Below are 12,338 nucleotides of genomic sequence, written 5' to 3'. Positions count from 1 at the left end.
ATGGTGCCAAAAAATGTTGCCAAGATTACCAATAGACAATTGCTTATGAAATAGACAGTTAAATTGACAAGATCTATGCACAACTAGCAAATCTTCGATATTATAACAATGGAATGCCAATATGCCAATTAGATACACAAGAGATAGATTGAATTCCTTCTCGACACAATTAGATCTCTTATCACATTTATTGATTAGACAAGATTAAGTGCTTTAGAAGTGACTTAGATTCATAGAAATGTAAATCGACAAGAATTGATTATTCCAGAATAATGATGAAAAACAATGTATCCATTTATCCAATAACCAATGATAGAAAATACAAACTAGAGTTATTCCTTTAGAAATAATGTCACAACAATATTAGCTATCCACAATTCAATTAGAGCACTCGTGTTTTTTAATGTAATGCAGGATGGAGCAGCCAAAAGACCAATGCTTGCAGCAGAGAGAAAAATACCCAATTCCACTAGAAAACACTTATTCAAGATGCACAAGATGCAAGGAATAAATGCCAAACGAAATTAGATGGCCTTCAACGTGTTTTTCCACCACTGTAATTTTTATATCAGACAGAGACCTTATGTAGTATATATCAGATCTCTGATTTTTATGACAACCTTCAAGAAATGCAAGCCCAACTATTGCAAATGATATGCCAATGAAGAAATATGCTTACAAATTGATTATTATACTAGAGTTATGTTATTCTACCACTGTTGTAGATGATTTTGTGTGGCTGTAGCAAACATTTAAGATTTGGAAATTAACCCATAGTTCACAAAAATTCACTTATATGCATCCAATTTGATTTCAAAATTAATTCTTGATGCCTTAGGTGATTTATTAGCGAATTTAGGCTTATCTTAGATGTGTTTAAGCCCTGAATATACTGTTGTCATAAAATACTTAAGAATTACAAATGAAGACAAAGTTGACAAATAGGGATTAGAGAGCAAACCAAGAAGCCTAATGGCCTAGGAGATGACTAGAGAGGCTCCCAATGAACTTGACTGCATGCAACCACCAAGTTAGCTCCAAAAATCGACGCAAAACCAAATGGTAGAGATGAAATACAAATGCAAACTCACTCAATGACTGAAGAATGGCCAAAAGAGGGCTAGAAAAATAGGCTAGACCTACAAAAGAGCTAAGGATAGGGCTAAGAGGCCAAGGAAGGGCTGAATGAGGGGAAGGGAAGGCCTTAGAAGGCCACGAACAAGGGAAATAAGCCCGCAAGGGCTGACGCAAGGCAAAGGAAGGCCCTAAAAGGGTCGCAACACAAGGAAAGGGCCCTTTAGGGCCTGTGACAAGGGCTAAGAGGGGGGCTGAGAGGGTTTGAGGCCCTCCTAGGGCCACTGCAAGGCCAAAAACGCCTACGGCTAGAGAAAGCTACCTTTTAAAGGTTGTGACAAGGGTAGAGAGTAGGCGGAGGGCCCTAAAAAGGGTTGCCGTTAAGCCTAAAAGGCTAGTGGCCAAAGGGGCACCCCCTTAAGGGGTTGCTGCCTAAGGAAAAAGGCCCGAAGAGGCCACGACCAGCCTTGAAGGGCTTGCGGCCAAGGAGGGTTGAGGGCCTAAAAAGGCCTCTAGGGATCACGACTAGGTAAGGAAGGCAAATGACTAGGCCTAGTGTTGAGAAATCTAGGGAATTAGCATTAGGTGATTTCTCTTCTATTAGTGATTACTTGTGAATGCTTTTTACTTGTTTAGATTAGGATCTTCTACATGTTATATTATTGGTGTTCTTCTTCATCAAATAGTAACCAATATAAATACACAAGAGACACAACATGTAGGCCATGAGCCAAGGCCAAAACCTCTCACTCTTTGAGAGGAAAACCTGCAAAAATTCTTCTTATAGAGATTCCAATTGACGAATACCAAGAACAAGACCCTTGACCTAGTAGCCACTCCAAGACCAAGACACACGTTCTCTTGTCAAACCTCTTCTTGACTCCTCTTCCACCGAGATCTTCATTATTGCTTTGATACCGAGATCTTCATCACTGCCTTAACACTGTTTCCTTTAACGAGCCTCTTATCACAGAGATATGACACCTTACTGCACTTTGATATGACACCGAGACAGAGGTACATATCACTATAAGGTAGCATCTAGTTGTCCCTTTATCTTCCTTCGACTGATTCATTCGAACCTCTTCACTGCCATTGTGATCTGAGCTTCTGTCTCGTTGCCACCTTAGACTTGTTGCCACTGTGATCCGTGCTTCTAGAGGGATCCGATTCCCTTCAACATTCAGTCACCCATACTGTCCAAAATACAAAGAGACCTTTCTGTGGAGATCTGAAACTGTCTTGTTGTCTTATCCATCCAAAATATAGAGGGATCTGTATTCCCTTTGACTGTGATTACATCCGACCCATTTACTACACCCATCTGAATCCTATTTGAATTCCTTTTTGCCTTCTCCACCGAAAAACTCAGAGACATGCGAAGTCTGTTCTTGTGTTAATGCGAGGAGCCTAGCCTCCTATATATAGTGATTCATCCATATGCTTATGAGCCGACTTGAGCTTTGAATAGATTTGTCTCCTTGAGTGAGTTGAGATGATTCATTATTTCATTTTGCAGGTCGTTGGAGGGCTATTTAGACACATTATAGACTCAAATACATTGTTATATCCCCAAGAAGGATTCTTCGTACATGATATAGACTCTTTGAATTTCAGTGACCAATCCTAAGGTTCTCAACGGGAGCCATCTAAAATAAAGTCACTTGCTTATGAAACCCATGAAGCAAGGCTTACAAAAAAATAATTTTATTTTCTTCATGACATCATTTATAAAAGTCACAATTACATGTCATTATGAAGACTGAACCTAGTTACACTTTTCAACAACTATAAGGCCTAAAAAAAATTTCAAAATCCCCACAATTGCACAAAAATGCTAATGATCACTCCAAATTGCTGGACGACTTCCCTTCTTCAGTTGGATGTTGAGTTTTTAGAAGCTGGGGAGGGTAGATCTTACCCTTAAGCACCTAGATCAATCTTCCTTGCTTGGATGAGTAGCCCAAAAAAATTTGCATTCTTCAAACCCTTGAGCTATCATCTACACAAATAAATAAAAGAATTCCAAACCCCAAATATATATACAAAATTATATAACCCCAAAAACCCAAGTCCTGCAAAATAACAAGGGTTGGAAAATAAATATTTTACAAAATATTTACAAATGTATAATATTCACAAAATAAATTTACAAGCTCTTATTAACATATTAATTCTTTTTAGCGCAAGATAAAATAATAATTTTGAGAAATATATTTTAAATAAATGACAATGGATGAATAATTTAGAAAGGTAGATTGGCCAAAATCCTTCTGCGAAAGCATTTACCACAATGAAATCTTAGAGCCCAAACAAGGTAGACTCTTCTCCACAGTCTGTGAACATGGAGCCCAAGGGTTAGTGTACCTGTAAATCTTTATAATTTTTTCAAGATAAAATTGTTAGATCATATGGTGAATCAGTTCACCTAAGATAACTTGTACCAATAGAATGCTCTTATCACTGACAAATGAAATAACAACTTAAAGAAATTTATTTAGCACAATATAGGATAACACATAGATAACACATACCACAAATCAACAGATAGAAGAACATGATGAATTGACCCCCAAAGTCTTTCTATTATGATAAAAAATGTTTCCAGCAGAGCAGTAGCTCAATATCAGTATTACAAACTTTTTCTCATCTAGAGATCCCATAAAATAGAAGCATAATAGCCTCTTTCTATAGAGAAATCCCTCCAAGTGCAAAATAATGGCTAGTTGGCTTGATCCTTGTCAAAATAATCTCGACTGTTGAAAATAACTTGATTATCTTTTAATCTCCACTATTGAATTTTTAATTTTGAGGAAAAATTCGAATTTTTCTTAAAACCCATTTTTTATTAATCCAAAAACTATTATTTTGGATTAACTTCCTCAAAAATTTGACATTGACTTAACCACCAAGGTCCAAGGGCTCAAATTTTCTTAAAATATCCATTTTTCCCTTGGTGGAGGACTTCCAAAAATTGATTTCCTTTTTACCTACGAATCTAAGATTATTTTCCACTTGGAGACAATTTAATTTCTCTATAATTATTTTTTGACTCAAAATTAATTAATTTTCTGAGTTAGGACTTTTATTTAATTTAGCCAAAAAGATTAATCAATTGAGATTAGTGGAGATTAATAATTTTTTCAACCCTCTAATATTTTAGCCATGGTGTTCTAATTATGAGTAACCATGCATTCAAATAAGTTTTACATCGAATAATTACAAATTCAACCCTTGAAAGGGGAAAACACCTTTAGACATAGACCCTCAATAATTTACCCAATTTTGCAACACAATATGATCTAGTATGAAACCAAGTGTGTCTATAATAAAAGAATTTAGCCATGGTGTCTAACTATGAGGGACCATGCACTAAAATTATTCCTAAACACACATTTACATTAGATTCGATAAACACTAGGACTCACCTAAGACCTTGTCAACGAATTCTACCCTAGATTTGGGGTTATAGCTGGAAAAAAAACTTTGTTGATTATGTGTGTTTACAAACACACATAATTCAGGGAGGTTAGAAAACTTCCTAGGATGAAATCCTTTGCCAATTTCATAGGCTTACCTAGGTGTTGTTACATAATTAAATGGTCATACTAACATCGTTTACGATGAAATTTGCAGAAATTGGGTTTACAATGTTGGATTCATGCTGACTGATGACTTTGATCTTTTGAAAAAAATTCTCCACTTCTTTGTACTTTGTTTTGTCGGATTGTTGACAAAGTGTGGTCAACACCTCCCATAGCCCTTTTTATTCCATGCCCATCATTGTTGATGTTCCTGATCCAAGTGTAACACACCCACTCTAAATTTGATCAGGTCATCATAAACATTGTGGAGGGAAAAATAGTGTTCCATCTTGGGTAACTTGGCTTTTTGTGTTGGAACCATCGAACTTGTTTAGAATCTTAGATAGACTTTAATTTATCTATGCCACATATGGTGTTGATTGTTTAGATAAGTTGGAACTGTGCGTTGCTTTCCTTTTGCTAAGGATTCACCATTAGCTTGTGGTTCCAACTGCGCCTACTATTGCCCTCTTGCTTGAAGCATTGTAAGGATGGTTTGTATGGCTTTTTGTGGTAGAGATGTTTGCTTACATGGTGTTGATCTTGGAAACATGTTCTTGTAGGTTATTTATCTTAAACACTTGCTCTTTGATCTTAGAGACCATGTTTTTCAAGTGGGTGACCTTGTTTTCCATGATCGTGTTTCTAGTGGATGTCATGGTGCCCTTGGGTCCATCATAAGGGTTACGAGAGAGTTATACCAATGTGATCAGCATTGCACAAGGAGTATTTTTGAGATAGGTTGTCTTCAATAGTATCAATGGGTCCACTAAAAAAGGGAACCTGAGAGCTATACCTATTAACAATGCAATAAGCATCATGCAAGGAGTTTTTTGAGATAGGTCTCCCAGAATGGTATAGGCTAGCTAGGATTTGTAGGGTTCTAAGGGTAAAGAAGATTGTCTTTTTCTTCTGCCTATTCCATAGAGACCAGCAGTTGTAGCTAAGTTGCACAAAGCGACGAAACATTTCGAAATGGGTACGTTTAGAAACGTCACCTCCTAAAAATGGAAACGTTGGCTGAAACATCACACACACACACACACACACATATATATATATATATACATAAGTGAATAAGACAATAATTTGCAAGAAAAAAAGGGAATAAGACCCATAGATGACAATTTAGAAGGAAAACCAAGTCTATATTAACTCTCATAGATGATTACATTAAGGTCAAATTTCCGCCAAGTTTCAGAGTTTTGGGTACGAGTACATCCCGAAACGTTGGGTTCCTAGAAGTTTCGTGCAACGCAAAGGAGTGTCAAGAACAAGCCTTTGCAACTTCTATTTGTATTGAATATAATGACCTTGAAGTTTTGTTGCATGGCAGATAGGACAAAATCAGCTCATTTGCTATGTTCATTGTTAACCTTCTTTAAGATGGACAGGTTAGGCATAATATTTCATATAAGAAAAGCCTTATTCAGGCATTTTAGCTAGATGGAAATGTTCCTTTTCTTTTTTCAAATCGCATGGAACTGTAGGAGAAATCATAGCATTTTTCCACATATTAACATCTTGTGGATAACATACTAATAGATCAGAAATGATTCCTCATTGATCAATCATTCACATATCACCAAAATATCACTCCAAAGTTATATATTGCCATTTCGTGCCAGTTCCATATTGTTTCACCAAAACATTTAAAATGCCCCTATCAGCGAACAATATTCACCAAACCATTACATGCCAATCAACAAACAACAATTCATTCAAAAAGATTCAAATGATATAGATATATATCAACAATCTATTCAAATAACTACTGGACAAAAATCTGTGTTAGACATACCAACACAATATATTTACTAATTCATTGACATCCAAATTTTCACCTAGACCCACACTCACACAGAGTACAGACATACCAGTCTGCATGCTGCCTTGTCCAAACAATGTTGAACAAGTAATTGCTAAAGAATATGCTGCCTTGTCCAAACAGATTAGTAGGGTCGTAAGGGTAAAGAAGATTGTTTTTTTCTTCTGCCTATTCCATAGAGGCCAACGTTTGCAGGGTCCCAAGGGAAAAGGAGTGTCAAGAACAAGCCTTTGCAACTTCTATTTATATTGAATATAACAGTAAAGCCTAAATTTGAGATTTTTAACAGGATATAAACATTCTGAATAATATAATTTATCAATTTGATGTTGAGTACCTACTTGGGGTTTCTGTGGTTGAAGATGCTTCTGATTTGCTCCAGTTCCCACTTCTGTGACCAAAAGACCGAAAACCTCCCAGCCAAATTGGGTACAATCTCGGTACCTAGCCCCAAAATACTTCAAATTCGAAGTACTTTGGCGCCCATGCCCAAAAGCTTCAAGAACAACTGCTCAGTTCTTCTCTATCTTTCTCTTGTAAGTTCCTCCTCTGCGTCTCTTTGTATAAAATTTTCTCCTCCCCTTGTTTCTGCAGTCCTTTCCTCCTTTTATGCTCTAGAGATTACCCTCCACCGCTTCCGAATTTGTTCACCACTTTTAGTTTGATTATTGAATCTTGATAAGCTCAAAATTGCAGAGGTGGTCACCGCCTTCTCCTCTCCCGATTTGCTGACAATGCCTCTTTATCATAATATCATGTTTCTCTTTTTTGTTTAAATCAAATAGTATTATGGTTTTATATATACTTCTTTTTATTATATTCATAATTTAATACATATATACTTCTCTTTATTATATATATTACTTTCTTTTGATTTTTATAGAATATGTAATTTCTTTTGTTAGAATAATATATATATTATAATTTCTTTTGTACATATTTTCTCTGTGTATAGTTCCTTTATATGTAGTAGGGTGCATAATTCCTTTGTGGTGAGTTCATTATATTGCATATATATATATATTATGGTGGTGATGCATATGCCAGGTACCATACTATATTCTTGTGAGTTAGGTATTCACTTCAATAGTTAATTCGTTACCTTAAATATGGATGTTTTTTTAATATTAACTAATATATATACTAGTGCAGTGCAGACGATACATGCGTATGTACCTATCATATACATGTCTCGTTTGCATGCGAATATCCCTATGTTCCCTTTAATTCAAGATGGTTCATTACAATAACGGCCTTGAAGTTTTGTTGCATGGCAGATATGACAAATTCAGCTCATTTGCTATGTTAGCCTTCTTTAAGATGGACAGGTTAGGCATAATCTTTCATATAAGAAAAGCCTTATTCAGGCATTTCAGCCAGATGGAAATGTTCCTTTTCTTTTTCCAAATCGCATGGAACTATAGGAGAAATCATAGCATTTTTCCACATCTTAACATCTTGTGGCTAACATACTAATAGATCAGAAATCATTCCTCATTGATCAAACATTCACATATCACCAAAATATCACTCCAAAGTTATATATATTGCCATTTCGTGCCAGTTTCATATTGTTTCACCAAAACATTTAAAATGCCCCTATCAGCCAACAATATTCACCAAATCATTAAGTGCCAATCAACAAACAACAATTCACTCAAAAAGATTCAAATGATATATACCATGTTCCACCAAGGTTCCAGGACGAGGGGGCGAGGGGGCGTGGGAGCGGCCTATGCAAAAGCTCCCCACCATTTTTTAGGAAACATGGGGGAGCGTCAGGGTCTTAAAAACTTATAAATATAAAATATAATTTATTAATTGAGTCCACTATGACAATTGGGTTTGAATTGAAAAGCTGCAAAGCATGATCATTGATATGAATATCATTATCTAATATCATATAAATTTAAAATTCTAATTTATAATCATACATCATACATTATGATTAAAGTTTAAAGTTTAAACCATATTGATGTTCCACTTCCTACTATGAACATTGAATACTGAACAGTGAATATTCAATATTGACATAAAATTATAAAAGTCAAGTCTGATACATCATACATCAAGAGTCCAAATTTTATAGAATTATAAAAGATTAAAGTCAAGTCTGATACATCAAGAGTCAAAATTTTCAAGAGTCAGCTGTGCGTGTGAGGGTGTGAGGTCTCAGCTGTGCGTGTGAGGTCTCAGGCTTCAGCTGTGCGTGTGTGGGTGTGAGGTCTCAGCTTGCGGCTTTATAACATAATAAAACTGAAGTTTGAAACAATGAAACCCTACGCTTAAGTGTTAAGAGCGTTAGTTTTAAGGTTAATTAAATTTTAGTTTTAAGTTAATTAAATTTTAGTTTTGTTTTAAAAATTAAAACGTGTTCTCGTCCCCCCTCATCCCCCCTCGTCTCCCCTCATCCCCTCACGACCCCCCTCGTCCCCCTTTTCGGAAACGCCCCCTCAGGAAAGGGAAACGATCCCCTGGCACGTCCCCCTGAGTTTCCTCATTTTTGGAAGCATGGGGAAACGACCCCTACTTGTCCTCAAGTCCCCGGAGCATGGGGGAGCGAGGAAACTAGACCCCTGGGGGGGGTGGCGAGTCCCCGTGGAACACTGGATATATATCAACAATCTATTCAAATAACTGCTGGACAAAAATCTGTGTTAGACATACCAACACAATATATTTACTAATTCATTGACATCCAAACTTTCACCTAGACCCACAATCACAGAGTACAGACATATCAGTCTGCATGCCGCCTTGTCCAAACAGTGTTGAACAAGTAATTGCTAAAGAATATGCTTAGTTCCATCCTCCAGGAAACTCAAATCATTTGTCTTGGCATATTTTCAAGTTTTAGGAAGCTCTCCAGTAATCATGTCCTTTATTACCTATGCCTATGTACTGAATTGGGTGTCTCTGGTTTTTGCATTAATATTATTTTCCCATTTCCTTCTCTTATTCGTTTTATTTTTTCTTCGTTTCCTCCCTTTGTGTAAACCTTTACACGTGTCTTTTATTGTCCTGCCTTGCTGAGAGTGAGGCCTCAAATGTATGTCTTTTAGCTAATGGTCTCAAGGGGTCAAATGTATCATTGCTGTTAGCAAAGTCTTAACTTGCAGTTTGTGAACAATAAAAACATTTTAAGACAATGGATGGGCTTGCACTTGTAATTAATGATCATCAATTTTGTAATTGGTGCTAAACAAGCAACATTGCTTGATCTCTTATTTTCCTTGTTTTAAATGCAATAATATAAATAATTTATCCTTGCTTTTGCTTTTCTCACTGTAAATATGCTTTGGTAGTAGAATATTAGAATGATGAATCTGAGTGACTTGAATAAACAACATTGGATATAGGTAAGTGGAGATAGCTGCATTTTTGTCTGGAAGCTTCCTGCCATTCTTTCTAAAACAATGCGAAAAAAATATGCATTGCGTGCTGGTTCTTACTCTGCCAATTCATTCTTCTTGAGAGCACAATCAGAGGGTGATTCAGGCCAAGATGTGCTTTGTACTCAGCCTTGCAGCGACCTTGCGGTACAGATTAAGGATGAGTCTACTGACATTGATCCTAGTATTTGCACAGAAGTCTTAGATATGCCTCAGGATTCGGGATTAAGAGAACCTTCAATATTTCAATTCAGTATATCAAGGCTTCCAAACTGGGCACAGACCAAAGTAATGGATTGTAAACAGACAGCCGTGAGGACTGATGGTGAAGATGTTGAACCAAATTTATTCCGTTCATCTGAATCCAGATGGGTAGAGGTAATAATCTTATTTTCCCTGTCATAAGATTGTGTCCTTTAATTCTGGGTAGATGGTAGTGGTTTTCTACTGGATGTGTTGTATCACAATGTTGCCTTTGGAACTTTTATAGCTTTCCTAGTTGACTTAAACTTTAATTTGGTTTGGCTCTATGGTACTTGTATCGGTTGGATTTTGAGGTTGAGGTAATCTGTCAGTTTGGTTTGACTATAGTGTTTGACTGATTTTACTTCAGTCCTGTGTACATTTCTGATTGAAACTATTTTTATTTGCAGCGTCTGGGAACAGAGGGATACCGTTTATTTGCAGAATTTACGGAAGATAAAACACCACCTGCCACCATACATCCTGCTGATTATGGAGCTCGCCGCTGTTTTACAGTAGAGTGCCAATCCATCCATTCCGACAGCACTCCTGAAAGCTCATTTGATTCTCACTTTGATGAGAGCCCTGCAAGTCCTAAAGGACAACAGAGGTACACTGAACCTTGGACTAGTTGGTTTCTTCAACTTGTTACCCATGGGATCTGCTAAAATTGTCCATGGGTTACTTCTTGCCACCATGTTGATTAATTTATCATGTGTTTGTTGTATAGTGCGAAGAAGGATACACATTGGAGAACTGTTCATACTGTTTTCTTTGATGAACTTGAACTTTTACAAGAACATCACACTAAAGGAAATGCACTGCCCATGTCTACTGCAAACATAGAAGATGTTGAACAGGCAGTTGATTTGTATGCCAATGTCCATTCTCAACCGCTGAACTTAGCTGGTCCTTCAGATTCAGAGGCACAACAAACTGTTGCTAACGGTGACGTTGTCAATCTTGGCACAGCTACAGCCGACCAGGTAGGAAAAGCATTATTCATTGAGAAGGTCAATCCCAATCAGTGTTGCAATGCTCCTGATAAAGGTGACCATGGAACTTTAGAGTATAAGACACCAACACGAAGAATGTGTTCTGTTCATGATGGTGAGGGGCTTTGTAGCAATTCTCCAAAATTGGGGTACAATGACAACAACCATTTTGAAATGTCCAGAGTTGCTGAGGGCAATTCAAGAAACAATGTGCACTACCACTATAACAAGCTGTTTATGGAGGCTTCAAGTGATGAAGATGAAAGCGATGATGATTTCAGTCCTAAGGAGAACCTATTCAGCATGCACTTCGGAAAATTGTCGACTGCTGTAAAGGTTGACCATTAATCGGCTTTTGTTGTTTCTTTTTAATTACTAAGGCTTGACATTGCTGTTTGAGAGATGTTTTTCTCTTTTTACTTTTCTCAGTTTTATTGTACCTATATTTATGTATATAGAACTTTTAAATCCTCATGTGGTATTACTCAAACCTGTGTATGATGTTTTATGGTGATTTAGCTTGAGACTGGCACAGCATCAGCAAGAAGCAGCTTTTCCACTCGTTTCTTTTAGCACGCAGTTGTTTACTCGCACAGACATCACTATTTCAGACCTCACCCAGAAAAAAAACGGGCCCAATCAAAGACAGCTCTGAAACAATAGATGATCAAGATCTCTGTATCGATGCAGCATCTCTACTAGCTACAGAAAGAGAGTGTTTAATACAGTTTGAGCAGGAGGTATGATGTATTTTATGTTTAGAAATTTCACTTTTATCTATCTTAAATTCTGTTTATATAAATCTCGAAATCAAAATGTGCCACCTGTGTGTAGCAAAAGTTAAAGTTCATTGCTATAGTTCTTTTTTTGATCAGGGTGAAGTTGTTCGTGAGGTGCAGAATATTTGTGATAGGTCTGAGCCTCTTGTACCTTCAACTGAAGATGCAACAGATGCGCTAAGGAATGTTGATTCAAATGCTGAGGAACTTGATATTGAAATTGCTGATTCTAATATTCACGAGTCCATTGGCCTCAGCAAAAGACAAGGTGATGATTTCCATAATGGTATGCCAAGTACCTCATGTCCCTCTACAGATTGTAAAGATTCACTTGTTCATTTGGATATTGAGATGAAAGATAAGATAGATGATAATCTTGAACATCAAGATGGAGAAGCTACTGCAAGAGGAGAGTTTATACCTGAATTTGAGAATCCTCATCC

At 36.8% G+C, this 12,338-nt stretch overlaps 1 protein-coding gene across 4 annotated transcripts in view; it reads left to right on the top strand.

Annotated features, from left to right (window-relative positions):
• LOC149148539 (uncharacterized) overlaps positions 1-12,128 on the top strand; it is a 141,011-nt gene extending 128,883 nt beyond the window's left edge. For 2 of the 4 annotated variants that reach the window (XM_089438788.1, XM_089438791.1), the window contains exons 15-19: positions 9,846-10,256; positions 10,532-10,731; positions 10,852-11,452; positions 11,636-11,856; positions 11,992-12,128. In XM_089438788.1, the coding sequence (XP_089294914.1) occupies positions 9,846-10,256; positions 10,532-10,731; positions 10,852-11,452; positions 11,636-11,689 (1,266 nt within the window). In that variant the 3' untranslated portion in view covers positions 11,690-11,856; positions 11,992-12,128. Of the gene's footprint in view, positions 1-9,845; positions 10,257-10,531; positions 10,732-10,851; positions 11,453-11,635; positions 11,857-11,975 lie in introns of all 4 variants that reach the window. The other 2 variants (XM_089438789.1, XM_089438790.1) reach the window with 2 other exon arrangements.
• The last annotated feature ends 210 nt before the right edge of the window (positions 12,129-12,338 follow it).

The sequence above is a fragment of the Pinus tabuliformis genome, chromosome 9 (assembly GCF_031772625.1).
Source record: "Pinus tabuliformis cultivar Carrire ecotype Pingquan chromosome 9, CPIR1, whole genome shotgun sequence".
NCBI lineage: Eukaryota > Viridiplantae > Streptophyta > Pinopsida > Pinales > Pinaceae > Pinus > Pinus tabuliformis.
The sequence above is the reverse complement of the archived record's forward strand: the minus strand, read 5'-3'. Positions and strand labels throughout refer to the sequence as shown.